The sequence below is a fragment of the Orbicella franksi genome, chromosome 8 (assembly GCF_964199315.1).
Source record: "Orbicella franksi chromosome 8, jaOrbFran1.1, whole genome shotgun sequence".
Classification (NCBI taxonomy): Eukaryota; Metazoa; Cnidaria; class Anthozoa; order Scleractinia; family Merulinidae; genus Orbicella; species Orbicella franksi.
This window is the reverse complement of record NC_138152.1, coordinates 12422274-12437272: the sequence shown is the minus strand read 5'-3', so window position 1 is coordinate 12437272 and position 14999 is coordinate 12422274. Positions and strand designations below refer to the sequence as shown.

The 14999-nt window shown below is 39.5% G+C and overlaps 2 protein-coding genes across 5 annotated transcripts in view; one reads left to right on the top strand and one right to left on the bottom strand.

Moving 5' to 3' along the window:
- LOC145495349 (uncharacterized) overlaps nucleotides 1-8547 on the top strand; it is a 32556-nt gene extending 24009 nt beyond the window's left edge. For 2 of the 4 annotated variants that reach the window (XM_081474950.1, XM_081474951.1), the window contains 8 exons: nucleotides 239-316; nucleotides 725-814; nucleotides 1194-1265; nucleotides 2050-2219; nucleotides 3617-3724; nucleotides 5151-5468; nucleotides 6551-6667; nucleotides 7290-8547. In XM_081474950.1, the coding sequence (XP_081331076.1) occupies nucleotides 239-316; nucleotides 725-814; nucleotides 1194-1265; nucleotides 2050-2219; nucleotides 3617-3724; nucleotides 5151-5468; nucleotides 6551-6667; nucleotides 7290-7388 (1052 nt within the window). In that variant the 3' untranslated portion in view covers nucleotides 7389-8547. Of the gene's footprint in view, nucleotides 1-238; nucleotides 317-724; nucleotides 815-1193; nucleotides 1266-2049; nucleotides 2981-3616; nucleotides 3725-5150; nucleotides 5469-6550; nucleotides 6668-7289 lie in introns of those variants that run through there. The other 2 variants (XM_081474952.1, XR_014050405.1) reach the window with 2 other exon arrangements.
- Nucleotides 8548-8677: 130 nt separating this feature from the next.
- Nucleotides 8678-13830, bottom strand: LOC145494165 (uncharacterized). The gene is made up of 7 exons (XM_081473627.1): nucleotides 13742-13830; nucleotides 13556-13655; nucleotides 13095-13404; nucleotides 12267-12419; nucleotides 12067-12183; nucleotides 10944-11063; nucleotides 8678-9829 (listed from the first exon to the last, which is right to left on the bottom strand). Exons 1-7 carry the CDS (start codon nucleotides 13828-13830, stop codon nucleotides 9435-9437), a joined length of 1284 nt encoding a protein of 427 aa, XP_081329753.1. The 3' UTR covers nucleotides 8678-9434.
- Between the last annotated feature and the right edge of the window lie 1169 nt (nucleotides 13831-14999).

Here is a 14999-nt window from a genome sequence, read left to right as displayed (position 1 = left end):
TACTTATGTCGAGGTGAAAACCAGGCCATAATCCTCACATCGTTTTCCTTTTCAATCACGATCTCATATAAGGTTAATATTTTTTCTTTTCTCTTCTAACACACAAAGCTGCACCTTTTGCAGTTCTGTTTGTCACATACCACATGCTATGAGAAAAACCGGTTCTAAGCTTGTTGTTAGAGGATGATACCAAGTCCTCAGTAAATTTCATATTAAAGTACATTATTTTTCTTCTTAGGGACTGTAGCAATCTGGAATCTCTTGAAAGAGTCGCCATTGTTAAAGGAAACAATGGATGGTGGAACACAGACTTTTCGTGAGTGGAAGACTTTCTGTTTATTTTCATTATAGGTCTAGCGGTCTTTGTATTCGCCCACTTTATTCTATTTATGATTGTGATTATGTTTAAAAAACTTGGATAAATAATTGTGGAAAACCCTTTCCTCGAAGTGTCGTGCTGCTGCATTACATGTAGATGAGGAAAACGTTTCCACATATTTTTTGGCCTTTACTGGTTTTTCGTATCTGGCGTAGCACAAGTTCTAATTCTTAGAACCAATAGCTGTAATGTGTGGAAATAAAATAGGTTACATGCATTTGCATCAGATGACTGACTGACACATCTTCAATAAACTCTTTACATTGAACGTCTTGTGTGAGTGTACTCAGAATCATTTATCTTTAGTTTGTTTTGAAAGTGTGCTTTTGATGTCATTCTTCGCAGGTCTAGCTCCATTTCTTCACATTGCAGCCAATTCATCGGTCGTCAAAGACTTGGCCTGGTGCCCTCAATATCCAGAGTACCTTGTCACAGGTAGACCACGACATCGGAACTCTGTGCAGGCATTATGGTACAAGAGTGGTCAGGGGTTTAGACGTGTGACCTCTCGACCATAAGCCTATTAAGAATTTTAAGTTTAACACTCACGTCTTGTAGAAAACTATTCCCTATATGACCATATCGCTGAAGAGTAAATTTATCAACGTGTTTTTTTCCCAAAAAAGTGACGAGCAAGCTCTTTTGGCAGCTCTACGAGTTGCTGCCAAGAGAGTTTGGTCACTGGTTAGCAGATTGCAGTTGCTAGTAGACAAGCTCAGATAAGTTCTTATTCGAATACCCATCTAATCTGATTGAATCGCTTATAGGACCAACATTTTGTTAACCTGATGTGAACATTTGATTTGTTTTTCAGGTAGCTACGATCGATGGTACAAAATATGGAATCTCAATTCTCCTTTAAAGCCTGTAACTGTTCTAAAACGAGGTAATGAAACAAATTTTAGTATTACCTTTCTTCCATGCAAGGAGAAGTTCATGTTTTCTAATAAGCCAAGGCGTCAAAATATTTCTGAAGTTTTTTTCATCTTACTTTTTTTTTCTCCTCACGTGGGATGCGCAGTGATTCATTGCGATCCATGAGTGGAATGATCCAATCCGTTCCTCTTGTCTTTGTTTCTTATTGCGCCTGCTTAGATTTTGATTGGTTTTAAAAGCATCAAACACGACCGTAAGCCAATACCAAGAAGTTCGATTGACCCACATCTTTGGCAGGTAGCCATGCGTAATAGGCCACTTCCAAGTTCCCTTGTGCCTCTGTTTCAAAACGAGTCTAAGTGCGAAACAGTCTTACGAAAATGACTTTAATTTGCATGAAAATGAACCTGTACGTAGAACTCATTTTCGTATGAATGGTTTCACACTTTGACTTTTTTTGACACAGAGATAAAAGGCAACTCGGAAATAGTCAATTCAAGTCCGATAGTTAATTTTAGGACATCGTCGCGGAAACATTGTTCCCCAAAGCTGTTCCCTTGGCGCGGAAACGAGGAAACATTTGCGGCGGAAACAAGATATTTCTGCAGATAGCAGAAGTATTTTGCTTCTCTGAAGCAGAATTTGCTCCCATAAAACCTGTCTTTCGCTAAAATGGGAAAACATGAAGAGGAGCTATGATTTTTTTTATTTTTTATTTTTTTCATACGAGTTGGTCGTATGCAGACGCTACTTCTGTTTCGTTTGCGATGATCTTTATGTGCAACTATTTGCAGGAATATCCCATGAGCTTCACTGGTCTGTTGGGTTTGGTTCTATAGTGGGCTGTGAAGATGATTCTTTCCAGAATCTGAAGTATCCATGTGTTGCAAGGTTTTTTACTTTTGTAAGCACCAAAGATGAACGACTAACGAGCCTGGCGACCGCTCACAATAGTGCAATCTGGGTATGTATGTAGAGACTAATTTTAACTATGAACATTGGAATCTTGCAATGTCGGACTTATTTAATTTTTTGAAAGCTTACTTTCAAAGCAATAATTATCGGACGAATTATTGAAGATTTCGGACAAACTTTTGGACACTGTATATAAATGCCATAAGGATGTTTATAAAGTAAATTTTAATAAAAGTCAACAAGATGGATAGAACTAAGAACTTTAACAAGTTAATTAGTTGCTCCGATTTTAATCCAAGAAGAACATTAAGCATAGAGCGGTTTTCTCATGAGTGTTGAAAGTAATTTGCGTTTGCTTTGGTGTTACAAGGTCACCTGCAGCCTTGCTGCAGGTGACCTTGTTTTGATAAAGACCTCACTGCTCTTGCTTTGTAAATCATGTTGTTCTTATGCTAACTAGTTGGTATTTAAATGAGAAAAGCAGTGAGGTCTGTATCAAAGCAAGGTCACCTCCAGCCTCACTTGCATTCATAGGCCAGGTAACTGCGCACACAACTGTAAAATGGCATATTAACAGAACTCGCGCCATTTTGTCATCTAATCAGAAGTAAAACCAAAACTAATTGTCACTCGCTCGTACACTTGCTTTGCGTTGACTACATGTAGTTGCTATGAATTTTCATTGGTTTACCGTATTGTGCAGAGTACGTAATAGGGAGTTTACGAAATCCACGACGGCAACGGTAACGGCAACGGCAACGGCAACGTCGCTAAACAAAAGGTTTAATGAGCAGAACAATGGCTGTGCACGTGCGTTATAATTCTTGGTACATTTCTTTGCCGTCCTCTGCAAAACAACAACATGAAATGACCAAATTCTGCGTTGTCTGGAGAACGTGAACCACGACGAATAAGTTTTAAAATTTTTATTTTGAATTTTGTACTGTGTTCCATATTCAGTTTCGAGGTGGTTTTGATAAAGAGAAACAAACTAAATGACTTAAGAGTATCGCGAGATTTGTAGGTGAAATATTAATTTATTTTTAATCGACGTTGTCCCCCGGGCCGGCGTCGCCGTCGAAGCTTCTTAAACAGCACAATAACTTCGGTTTAGGTCTTATGACACCCAGTTGAAAACTGCTCGCTTCGAATTGCAGGGATCACTATTACTGACCTGTAATCTGGGTTTCGCGGGTTCAAATCCTCCACCTTTCCACAAGATGGATTTTCTTTGTTAATGATCCCAAATTCAACTCCTCCACACTTTGTAAATAGCAAACTGGTCCGCCTCCCACCGGTCGGGATTTACAAAACGTTTTTCGTTAATTTACACTATTTGCTTGCTTATTGCTTGCTTATTCACCATCCCAGTTAGCGTATACTAACATTCAATAGTTCTTTCTTCTACTAGCATTTAAAAACTGTTTGGTTTGCTCTTTTTAACAGACTCTGTCCGTGTCTGATTGGACAAAAGTCTTGATCACTGGAGATGCCAGTGGTGAAGTGGTTGGAATTCAACTGGCGAAAAGAAGAAGAAGACCCTTTTCCAAATTTGTAAGATACAATCTCATGGGCCCATGGAACGGCGGCCGGGTTGGGGAGGGGCGGGGGGGGGGGGGTATCTCCCATTTTGAAGGGACGGGACGCTCGTCGTCTAGTTCAGGGGTGCTAGTTTTGGATTGGTCTCATTTAGCGTGAGACCAAAGACAGAACTCAATTGTTATTTATTCGTGGAGGTATCTTTCATGGTTGCTCCCTCATACTGTCATACTGCGTTAAGGTGTTTTAGAGAGATATGTCGTGAGAGCTTTAAACTTATGCAGCTAGGAGCATCTGATGGCAATGTCTGTGTCGTTATTATCACTAAAGCTCTAACTTGTTTGTCTGCTTTGGAATGGTTTCTTGTAGGGTTCAAATTATGCTTAAGCAACGCCGAGGCTGGTCTCCCACAGAATTTAATCCACAGTGCCTCCCCGTCCCTCTTACCTTAGATAGCCCCCTTCCCCACCCCCCCCGCCCCGAGTGAGTACTTTTACAGTTGTTGAGTCTTCTTGCAAAATGAAAATGTGTTTCACCTGCACGATTTTATTTTCATTTGAAAAGTTTTGCAGCAGGACTTGTTCTGAACGAGAGGCAAAGGGCCCGTACTAGGTTATTTTTGGGGTCTGTGCTTTGTCACGTACCCTTTCACTTCAAGAGTGATGTTATGTAAATTCTCCTCTCAATACCAATGCATTTTTCAATCAGATAGGTGTTAAGAAAACAGAAAGTCATCATTTTTTTTAGATATGTAGTTCGTATAGTGTGATCGTCCGGGTGAAGGTAATTCTAAAAAGAACTGTTGTTGGTGACTGACATTTCGACAACTTCAACGGAAGTCATGTTCAGAGTCAAGTGAAAAGTGTTTGTCAGTCGATGGTGTTATAAGTCTGGTCCGTTGAAAGTGATTGGTCAGTTTAACCAAGATGGTATTGGCTGTAATATCAGACAATACCATCGACTGTTCACTTGAAACTTGTTCTTGAAGCTGACTTTTCGAGTATTTAAACAACGGAAATCACGACCGTGACAGTGTTTGGATATCTTATCCTAATTAGCATAGGTTTTTACGATTTTATTTCTCCGTTTTCTCCTTAGTTTTAGTTTTGATTTAGGACATTTATCATTCACTCAAAACAGTGTTTCACCACATTTCCAAACACCTCGAAGTTCGTCAAAAATACTCCGCTGCGCGTCGTATTTTCCACTCTGTTCTCGGTGTTTGGAACAGTGTTTGACCACATTTCTAAACGCCTCGAAGTTCGTCGAAGATACTCCGCTGCGCGTCGTACTTTCCACTCTGTTCTCGGTGTTTGGAAATGTGGTCAAACACGGTTTTTCCTGTGTGATATATTACTTCACAAACCCGATTTGGCGATTAATTTACCTTTATCAGCGTTAAGTTGGTAAATGCTGAAGTCTGTGTCCTTTGTCTTTGTAGAGTATTTATAGGGTGTACTTGGAAGAACTTGATCGTGGCACGTCATTACTTTCGAAAGAACAAGAACCGAAAGACGTCACCAGTATGGAGGATACGAACAATTCCGACATATTAGACGAAAGTCAAGTAAATAAATGCATTGATAAGAGCTTAGGTGCAAGCACTTCCGAGGAAAAAGGTGCATGTACGAACAACGATAAAGATGCATGCACTTCCAAGGAAGCATCAACTTCTGAAGAAAAGAAGAATGTAACACCACCAACGACTGCTGCAGAAGTGTTTCAGAATCATCGACTCGTTTTCCACGACGTAAACGCTGTAAGTTCTTTCAATGATAACCAATAGGCCATTTCCGAGTTGTCTTTTGCCTCGGTGTCAAAATGAGTCTTCGTACGAAACCATCCATATGGAAATGAATTCCGCCTACGTGGTCATCTTCATGGAAATCAAACTCATTCTCATGTGAAAGGTTTTACATGAAGACTCGTTTTGAAACATAGGCACAAGGTAACTCGAAAATGACCTATTGTTGTCGTTTTCACAAGCAACGCAAATAACGCGACATGGAATTGCCTTCAACGGAATATGTTGTTGATGATCTTCGATCCGGCTTCTCCCATCAACGATCTAACTTGTCGATACCACATCATAGCGTCAAGGAGATATCTCGTGACAATCGTGGGTCTAAGTAAAGAAAAAAAGGCCTATGGCCAGGGAATCAAAGGACAAGTGGTTTGTATCAGTTGACTACCGTGCTTCTGTCATCAGCACGTTCGCTATTCATATCACTGGGTTTAACTAACCACAATGGTGACGTCGAGGACAACGTCGATTAAAAAATTATTTTATAACTTAAATACGAATCTCGCGATACTTTAAAGTCATTTACTTTGTTTGTCACTGTCAAAACTATGAAACTGGATCTGGGACGCAGCAGTAAATTTGAAATGACAATGTTTAAAATCAGCTGTCGTGGTTCGCGTTCCCCAGAAAACGCAGAATTTTGTCGTTTCACGTTGTTGTTTTGGAGAAGACCGTGACGGCAAAGAAATGTACCAAGAATTATAACGCACGTGCACAGCCATTGTTCTGGCCCCGGTTGTTCGAAGGCTGGATAACGCTATGCACCGGATAAATGTACTGGATAGTGATTTATCCAGTAGATACGTATCCACCTTTCCAACAACCGGGGCCTGCTCATTCAACCTTTTGTTTAGCGACGTTGCCGTTGCCGTCGTGGTTTTCTTAAACCCACTAGTGAGTCGAGTCAGTGATTAATATTTCCTTGTTGTGTGTCATCCATGTGCCGTCCATTAGCACAAGGATTATTCCTTTGGCTAGTCCTACTTGACACGTACTTTTTTTAAATTTTAAATTATTTAATATTTTCCATTTCACAGCTGGAATTCCAAAATAGTATCGAAAGATCAGATCCAGATTTCAGACGCCTTCTCAATCCTAGCACCATGCAGAGTGCTCCGTATGACTGCTTCGTCAATCCTCAGGCGATACACAAGGTAGTTGGATCAATCCTTTACTATTGCGTTGCGTGATTCGTGGTAAGCGAGTGAGTTGTAACACAATCCAGGAAGGGAAGGAGGGAGATGGAGGGCAATCAACAAAGATCAAGTGACCGGATCGAAGATCACTTCGTACTGCCATGGTCGTAATTAAAGTGTTTTGTTTTCTAACCTTAATGTATTGGCTGTCTCTTTTTCTCATACGGAACGCTATTAAAGCAGCTGGACCTGGCCGAGGAGACGGAGGAAGGAGGGAAGGTGGTTGGGATGGAAATATGGAAGGAGGGAATGAGATGCAAAGGGAGGTACAGATGGAGACCTAAGGAGGGAGGGAGAAAAAGAGTGGGAGATCAAGGGGGTGGAGGAAGGTGGGAGAGATAAAAAAAAAAGGAGGAAGTGAAGGAAAGAAGGGAAAAAGGAAAAGAAGAAGGGAGTGAAGGTGGGAGAAAGACAAACGGAATTTGGGATAGGTGAACGGAAAAGGTGACAGATTTACTTCCATAGTAAAAAGAGTGACGTAGTTTAATGCCATTGCTTCTGATCGTAGTAAGTGACTGTGTAATTCCCTTTAAGTTCCCAGTGGCCATGTGAGTTTAACTCAATCACTTTTTTCCCCTAGGTTCGTTTCAACCCCAACAAACAATCGTTCACGTGGCTTGCCACCGGTGGAGGGGCTGGCCTGATAAGACTACATTTAGTTAAAGAGGTCAAACCGTGAGAAGACGGTCAAGGCTGGGTTACAAAGAGCATTTTTCGGTGCCGTTATAAAGGAGTAAGAACGAAATGGGGCTTTGAAGCAAGAAGGTTTTTGTTCTGAGCGTCAGCGAAGTCAGCGGGATTTTACGTGCTCAAATCAATGAAGGTGATGGTAACGCGATTAGCTTTTCAGAGAAAACAATAGTTGCAAATTGAATATGCGAAAAAGTGGCGATTGAAAAAGAGAAAAAGGGAGATTATCAATAAACATTTCTCCCTTCTTCATATTGTGATAAAAGACGAGGACATTGTGGTCGACATAAAAAGGTCCCGGTTCACAAACAGAACGATCAGAAGGGAGGGGAAGGTAAAGAAACCGAACGTGTACTAGCAAAAATGGTGAAATTTTTGAAGAAATTCTTGAACTTCTCCTTAGTCTGTGGCTTACACTTTGAAAAGTCTACTCCTTAGAATATTCCTTAGAAAATTTCAAAAGAAAAGTGAATTAGTTTTAACTTAAACGAAATTATAAATGCCCAAGTCTTTCTTTTCGGCTTATCATGTAGGAAGATGAAACATTTCAGGTCATTCCTTCATCTAGTTACTTACAAAGTAATTAATGGTACATAAGTCGAAAAGGCTTGTTAAAGTGAGCCCTGTTTATTGAATTATCTTTATGAAGCCCAATGTAGTAGGGTCTTCATAAATCCTTTTTTTTCGGAGGTACTTGATAATAATTATCAGTCGTATCTTTAAGAAACTCGGTTCTTTTGAGCTTGATCTTGCGCGGTGTGTTATCTTCTCTTCGACACTTCTACGAAAGTAAGATACTGTTAACTGGGAAAAGTCCAGTTCGCGGATAGGGTATATATATTTTTCTTTTATCTTCGACGCACAATGCGACCAATCACTCAACGTGCAAAATATGCGCCTAATAGTGATTGATGTCATTAACTACGGCCGCTGCGTCTTCAAAGTTGCACTGAGTTGTACCGTGCCCTACATGCGGTTTTACTTAACCGCCTGGCCCAGTTCTAAGCTCTTGAGCTTCTTGTTTTCAGTGTATAGCTGTTGCACGATTTTAGGACGATTGTTTCATTATTTATTCCTATGTAACTTATTTTTACAGGCTTTTGTCTGGAACTTATTAAAAAAGAATATTAAATGCATTCTTGAAACAATCCTTCCATGTCAATTCTAAAGCTTTTTTTAACTGTTCTGAAAGATGTTAAGGTGACAGATGTAGATTTAGATTTAGATTCCGTATTTAATATCATGGCTATCAAATTCTTAATTTTGGCGCGAACTTTCAGCGATAATTTATAATTTCACCTGTGAAATTAAACAATGGCGCGAAATTTCTGGATACAATGAAAAAGTCAATAACCCGCGATTGTAAGTGTAATTTGTCACCCATGATATTAAAAGGTAACCAAATGGTATAATCATGAAATTAAGAAATAATTTCACTTGCGTTTTGTCAAAATTCTAAATTATTAGAATTGTGACAAAACACGCGTGAAATTATTTCCTAATCTCATTCGCCGCCATTTGATTACCCATACTTAAATGGTTTGAGCACCAGGGAACCGACTCCAGTGAACCAATCAAAACTCGCGGCAAAAACATGTTGGTTGAGACGAAGTCCGGGAAATCGTTTGGGTTTGGTTTTACTTCTGATTGGATGACGCGAAGTGACGCGGGTTTGTTGAGCAAATCGGTCAGCATGGCATTACAAAACCAAAGCAACTGTGTGTTACTTTCTACACTTGTGAAATCCTCTTAAAGGAGTTACGCCACGGTTGGCGAATCTTCAAAAGTTTAGCCTAAAGTTTTAAAGTTCGTCGTTGGTAATCCGTGTATATCTTTTCAATCTTTAACCATCCTTGTTTCCTTGTGGTGTATATTAACACTTAAGTGTTGTTCTATCGGTAACTATTATTTTCAGGGTTTTTTTTTTTCAATGAAAAGGTAATTTTGTTGTACGTGGCCAAACTAACTCAACATACAGTTACTGTGGTCCTTTAAAGAGCGCGCGTTATTTGGTAATGGCATAATGTAGCGTTTTTCATGTACGCTTGTGTGATGAAGTTGCATCTGTCACGCAGTATCTAAGGTAACAAACACCAAGGGGTACCAGTCTGTACGTGAAAAACGGCCCACAATTCCTCACCATGATTGCTGTGCTCCACCGGCAGCAGTCATTGTTCCAATGAAAACACACTGTGCGGTTGACTGCGCGCTCTTGTGGTGTGGGATGAGTCCCATTTAGCCAACCGGACGCATGCGTATTACACATGTAGCTATTCACGCAGTAGTCGGGCATTCTTACGCCCGCGGTACTGTTAAAGCGGTACCAGCCTTCAACCATTGTGCGGTCACATTTTTGGAATCGGGACAAACTTCTGGTGTGAATGCTTCGATCCAAATCCATGTTTGTCAAGTACCTGTCGCATCCCTCTCCTGTTATTCACATAAAAAGGAAAGAAAGTAAAATACGGTTGTCACTTAATTTCCTTGTTCCTTGTCTGACACAGAACTAATTGTTATGGTAGGTCAGATTATATATTGTCAATGAGGATAATAGCCCATTTCCGAGTTGCCCTAAGCCTCTCTATGAAAGCGAGGCCAGGGCCACAACCATTCATATGAAAATGAGTTTAATTTGCGTGTTAATGAAATCTAATTTTCATATGAAAGAATGGGCACCAAGACTCGCTTTGAAAACGAGGCTAAAGGTAATTCGGAAATGGCCTATTCAGGTCAATCGATCACTTAATGTGATGTAAATTAATTTACTTCCCAAGAATAAGAAAAGAAAAAATGCCATATATTCTTTTATAGTGAGAAGTTGAAGTCTTGAGTGCTAAAAATATTCAATTCCTGCTACTAACTTAAAGCTGTAAGCAGCCGGGAGACCTATACGTTTCTTTTGTTCGACGAGGAGAAAGAGGGAGGTTGTCGGTAGGGGGGATCATATTACACAGGGCATCAGCAACTACAGGGTGCTTACACGATAATAAAATCAAAGGCTTCCTAGAGCAACCTCGTGGTATGTATTGATGGCACCCTTGGTGTAACCTGCGATCTGGCGTTCTTTGCAAAGTCACCTTTGATCGTAGGCCACACGTGACGGCACAATATTATGTTTGTAAGAGTATTAATGGCGAAAAATTTTCTTAAATTTTGAATTTCTGAAGAATTAGTTAAGATATAGGCAAAGGTTTGCATTGTTCAAATTTGAGGGATGGAGATGTACACAGGGCATCAACAACTACAGATAGCTTACACGATAATAAAAAAATGAAAAAGGGCACTGGTTGTCCAAAGACCCTGTTAGGGATTGTACGATAGTTTGTAAAGTTGATGCTACAAGAAGTCTCTATGATATACATGGTGATTGTCTTTGTTCTCAGCTTTTCATTTCGACAATGTTCAGTACAATGTAGTCATTGACTCCAGCTGGCAGACCAAACAGACTAACTGCTTTTTCCCTTGAAAGTTTAATTTTTAAGAGAGAGGCATCTTAACTAACTGTATTGCAAAGCGTGACTAATAATGTTGTGGAGAAACTTACCTACACCAAGCTCGCAATAGATGCCAGTAACGAACGGTGCGCATGCGCATGTAAAACCATTGACGGTAACATTGCACGTTCCTCCATTCAAACAGGGGTTGCTGGAACACTCGTCTGTAACTGTAGCAAGAAATATTGCAACGTAGGATTTTACTCTACTTAATATCTATATAGGGACTATTGACCATGCTTGTTCAGTTATTGCAGCCAATATCCAGCCATCTTGACCGAACAAACTTAGCCAATAAAGGACTAAATCTATGGCTTTCGGGAAAATTGTTCTTGCGGGACATGGTGGCTAGTCTCGAGCGGGCAAGACCTTGCGCGCTCAGGTAGCCAATCACAACGCAGGATTTGGTTTACCTTGTCCGCGCGCAGATCTAGCCATGTAATAAAATTATAAACGGAGATACTGTTTTAGTGTTCCGGGATCCCTACCCTTATTCTAGGCTTAAATTTCGGTGACTTTCATGTTCACCTATTTTTTCAATCTATCAAATTTCACAAAACATACAAAGGAACAAAGCTATCAAAATACATCAAGTTCACAAAGATTACAAATTTAAACAACGAAAAACCTACAAAGAGACTGAAGCATTCAGGTATTAAACATTAACTTGTTTAACGTGCTTAGGTCAACTTCCATTTGATTTCGTTATTTGGTGTTAGAGGAAATACTTTCCGAATAGCATGCAGTAATTTAATTTCTTGAGTAGACGTTTTTGGTAATGTATCACACGAAAGACCGCGTTTGACCACATTTCCAAACAGCGATAAAAGAGTTGAAAATATACGCGTAGCGGAGTATTTTTGACGAACCTCGAGATGTTTAGAAATCCAGTCTTAATTGTTTGATATATCTTGTCAATCTAAACTAAGAAGAAAACGGACAAATAAAATCGTAAAAATCTGTGCTATTTGAGATCAGATATCCAAACACCTTCACGGTTATGATTTCCTTTGTTTAAACTTGATGAATTATCAATGAGTTTCAGAACAAATTTTTAAAATAGTTGTTCTTGGTCACTTTTCGTCACAGGTGACATTTTCTCTTTGAAAAGAATAGTAAGGCTTTATTTAATAAGTGTTTAGAAAAGAGGCAATCGATGGAAGCATTACTTACCAAGTTCACAGTTGCGCCCGCTGTACCCTCCTGAACACCGACATGAATACTGACCATCCCCCTGATAGTCACACGTTCCGCCATTTCGACATGGATTCCCAGTACACTCCACGATCACTACGCCGGGAAAAAAAACGAAATAATTATGAAAGAAATAATACAAACAGATTATTCTAGATGCACGAAACCTGTGCATTTACCTTCTCTTTCCATATCACAGTAAGCGATAATAGGCTTGTGTCCAGACTCTCCCGTATCTAACCAATACCGACCGCTAGTCGCCAGTCCTCCGGAACTGTTCTTGATTTCTCTGCATGAAGTAGCTGGAAGCTTGGAGAAGGAACCCAGAGTAGCTTTTATAACAAGAAAGACACCTAAGTTAGACTGCTAGAGGAAGGAAGAAATATGTCAATACCTCGTGGTATTTTAAATTATAGCAGTTTACTGAGATAGATAAACACCAAAGAGATAATAATAAACCATAAAGGAACAAGGATAGTTAATATAACACGGATTACAGACAACGAACTTGGTAAATTTAGGCTAAACTTTTCAAGATGCGGAAACGGTGACGTAGCTACTTTAAATCCAAGCGGAGACTCTATATGGCACAAGGAGCTCGCCGTATCGTTAAGGTGTTGCTTTGACTTCGAGTGTCCCATTTCAAATTTTCATAGTTAGTTACGACATGTTGTAGTACCTCTTAGTCAGCGTCATGGCAAAGGAGGAGTGCTCAACAGTCTTTTAGTTGGAGAGCTTACTGAAAAGGAACCTCTAAGCACAGTAGCCAGATCAAATATGGAGCATTACTTGAGCAGATCACATATGTACTATGTTTTTTGAAGTTCACGTCCTAAGAATTAATTCACCCCCTTCCGCAAAGGAAGCCAACTGAAAAGACACTGAAAATGGCACGCAACAAATTGTGAACTACCCCGCTAGAAAAATACATTAATACTTACCACAGAAATCATCATAAACATTAACCCTCAAAACGCGAGAACAAATTCGGAGAATTCAAAACCTACCTCTGAACGGATTATCCAAGTAAACAGAATCTGCATACGAGAGAAAATTCAGAGATCCCACAGCACGCGTTCGGTTGTTCAATTCACAAAGGTTCTTCTTTTCGTAAAAGTTCAAACTCTGACACAGTTTGTCTTCTTTACACCGATAATAACATGCGAGTATGTTGTGTGTCATAAGTGATGTGTAACAGTGTTTCACAAGAGCGCTGCCTTTGATGGAAGATACACAATTGCCACTGAGCAAACTGTTACCAGAAACAGTTTTGATGCTGTGTAGTATTATGAGAGAGAATATGCCTGTGTGACAACGCTGCAAAGACAATAATGAACATTTTATTAGAATAAACAGATATGATTCAAACTGCTTAGTAAATGAACTTGCTTTTTAAGAAAAGTTTTTGACAACGCATTTAAGTAATTACTGCAATTTCAGAGTTGTAAATTGAACAGTTGTCACTTACCATTTTTTCGTTTATTTTTTCTTTCGTTTTACTCTTGGTTAGTTCTCTGTTACGAGTTGTTTGGTCAGCATCACTCTGCAACGTACGAGTCGCAATAATGCTGTGAGGAAGAGAGAAGCTTTATGTCACCTCGTAATACAGTACGCCGAGGAAAAAGCATCCTAAAACAGTTCACAGCTGCTGTACTCAATTCTGATCAGATGCATGCATTGTCGACAACATCCGGGTTTTTTGGCGTAGACCCCTGCTGATTTACCGCCAAAGCCGCCTCTCATGCAGCTAGTGTGATTGGTAGATTCATCTTTAATTTAATAAGGGCTAATTTTAGTTGAGTAGGTCATAAATTGGCCAACAACGTGACAGAATCAATCCTTGCTATCTTGCCGAAAACGTTTTCTTTAATTAAAGTCAAATGAGGTTCAGTCTTTAAATTGTTTCTCACTGATAAAAGTGGTTCAAATGCTGTCCAGTGGCAAATGATCAGAAATCCAACGAATTCTTACTTAGAAATATCGTTTGCTTTAACAGACAGTCACTTTGATCGCAATTTCTGACTCCCTCTCGAAACTTTAATAATAATTCAGTGATAGTTTTGGTGTTATAATACTGGCGCCGCACGGCGCCGAGTGAAAAATGCTTGCCACTAGCCAATATCGTGAATACAAAAGTAACTCTTCATTTTCCTCGATATAAAGAAATTTTTTAACATACACTGTAGTCTAATATAAAACGACTTAAATAAAAAAGTACAACATTTACATTTTTTTGTCTCTCGTCGTTAGAATTAGAATATATCAGACGCAAAATTGTTTCCCGTAACATAACACGTATGAGAGATCTAATGCTTAATTCCGTGAGAGATAACAATTGGTTTATCATCTAGGTTCAATTTACTAAAAAAAACATTTACTTTAAGTTATCTGTGCCGCCAAATTTATTAGAGAAATTGCAAAAAGGCAAACACACCTGGTCAACAACGTTAAAATAGAAACAGAAAATTCATTTCGCTTCTCTCGAGTATCAAATCGTCCCGCAAGAAAAAGTTCCCCTAAAGCTATATAAGAAGGATAAGGAATACTTTATTGACCAAGCTTGTTCGGTCAAGATGGCTGGATACTGGCCTAGTTCTTTTTTCGCGAGGTTAGGGAACTAACTCCGTCTCGGTCCATTAACACGCCATATTGCAGATCGAACAAGCTTGGTCAATAAGCCATACATAATGAACAGCTCTACATATTGGTGAGCGCAAATGGTCCCTGAATGTCCAAAAACGATTAACTTAAGGAAAAAAAAAAATTCCTTACAATGAAACGTAAGAATGTACGCAGGAGTCCTCGCTGATGGGAAGTGCATGACGGAAAACAACGAATGGTTTGTAAATTTCCTAAGAAAGTGTACAAAAAACCCAAATAGCAAATGGAACCGAAACTGGTTCACGGGAAGA

Coding starts and splice junctions, on each gene's coding strand:
- LOC145494165 (XM_081473627.1), bottom strand. CDS start 13,830: ATGAGAGGCGGCTTTGGCGGTAAATCAGCAGGGGTCTACGCCAAAAAA. Junction 13,405..13,555: donor AAAAAATAAACGAAAAAATG/GTAAGTGACAAC, acceptor TTGTCTTTGCAG/CGTTGTCACACAGGCATATT. Junction 12,420..13,094: donor CTTGGATAATCCGTTCAGAG/GTAGGTTTTGAA, acceptor TTGTTATAAAAG/CTACTCTGGGTTCCTTCTCC.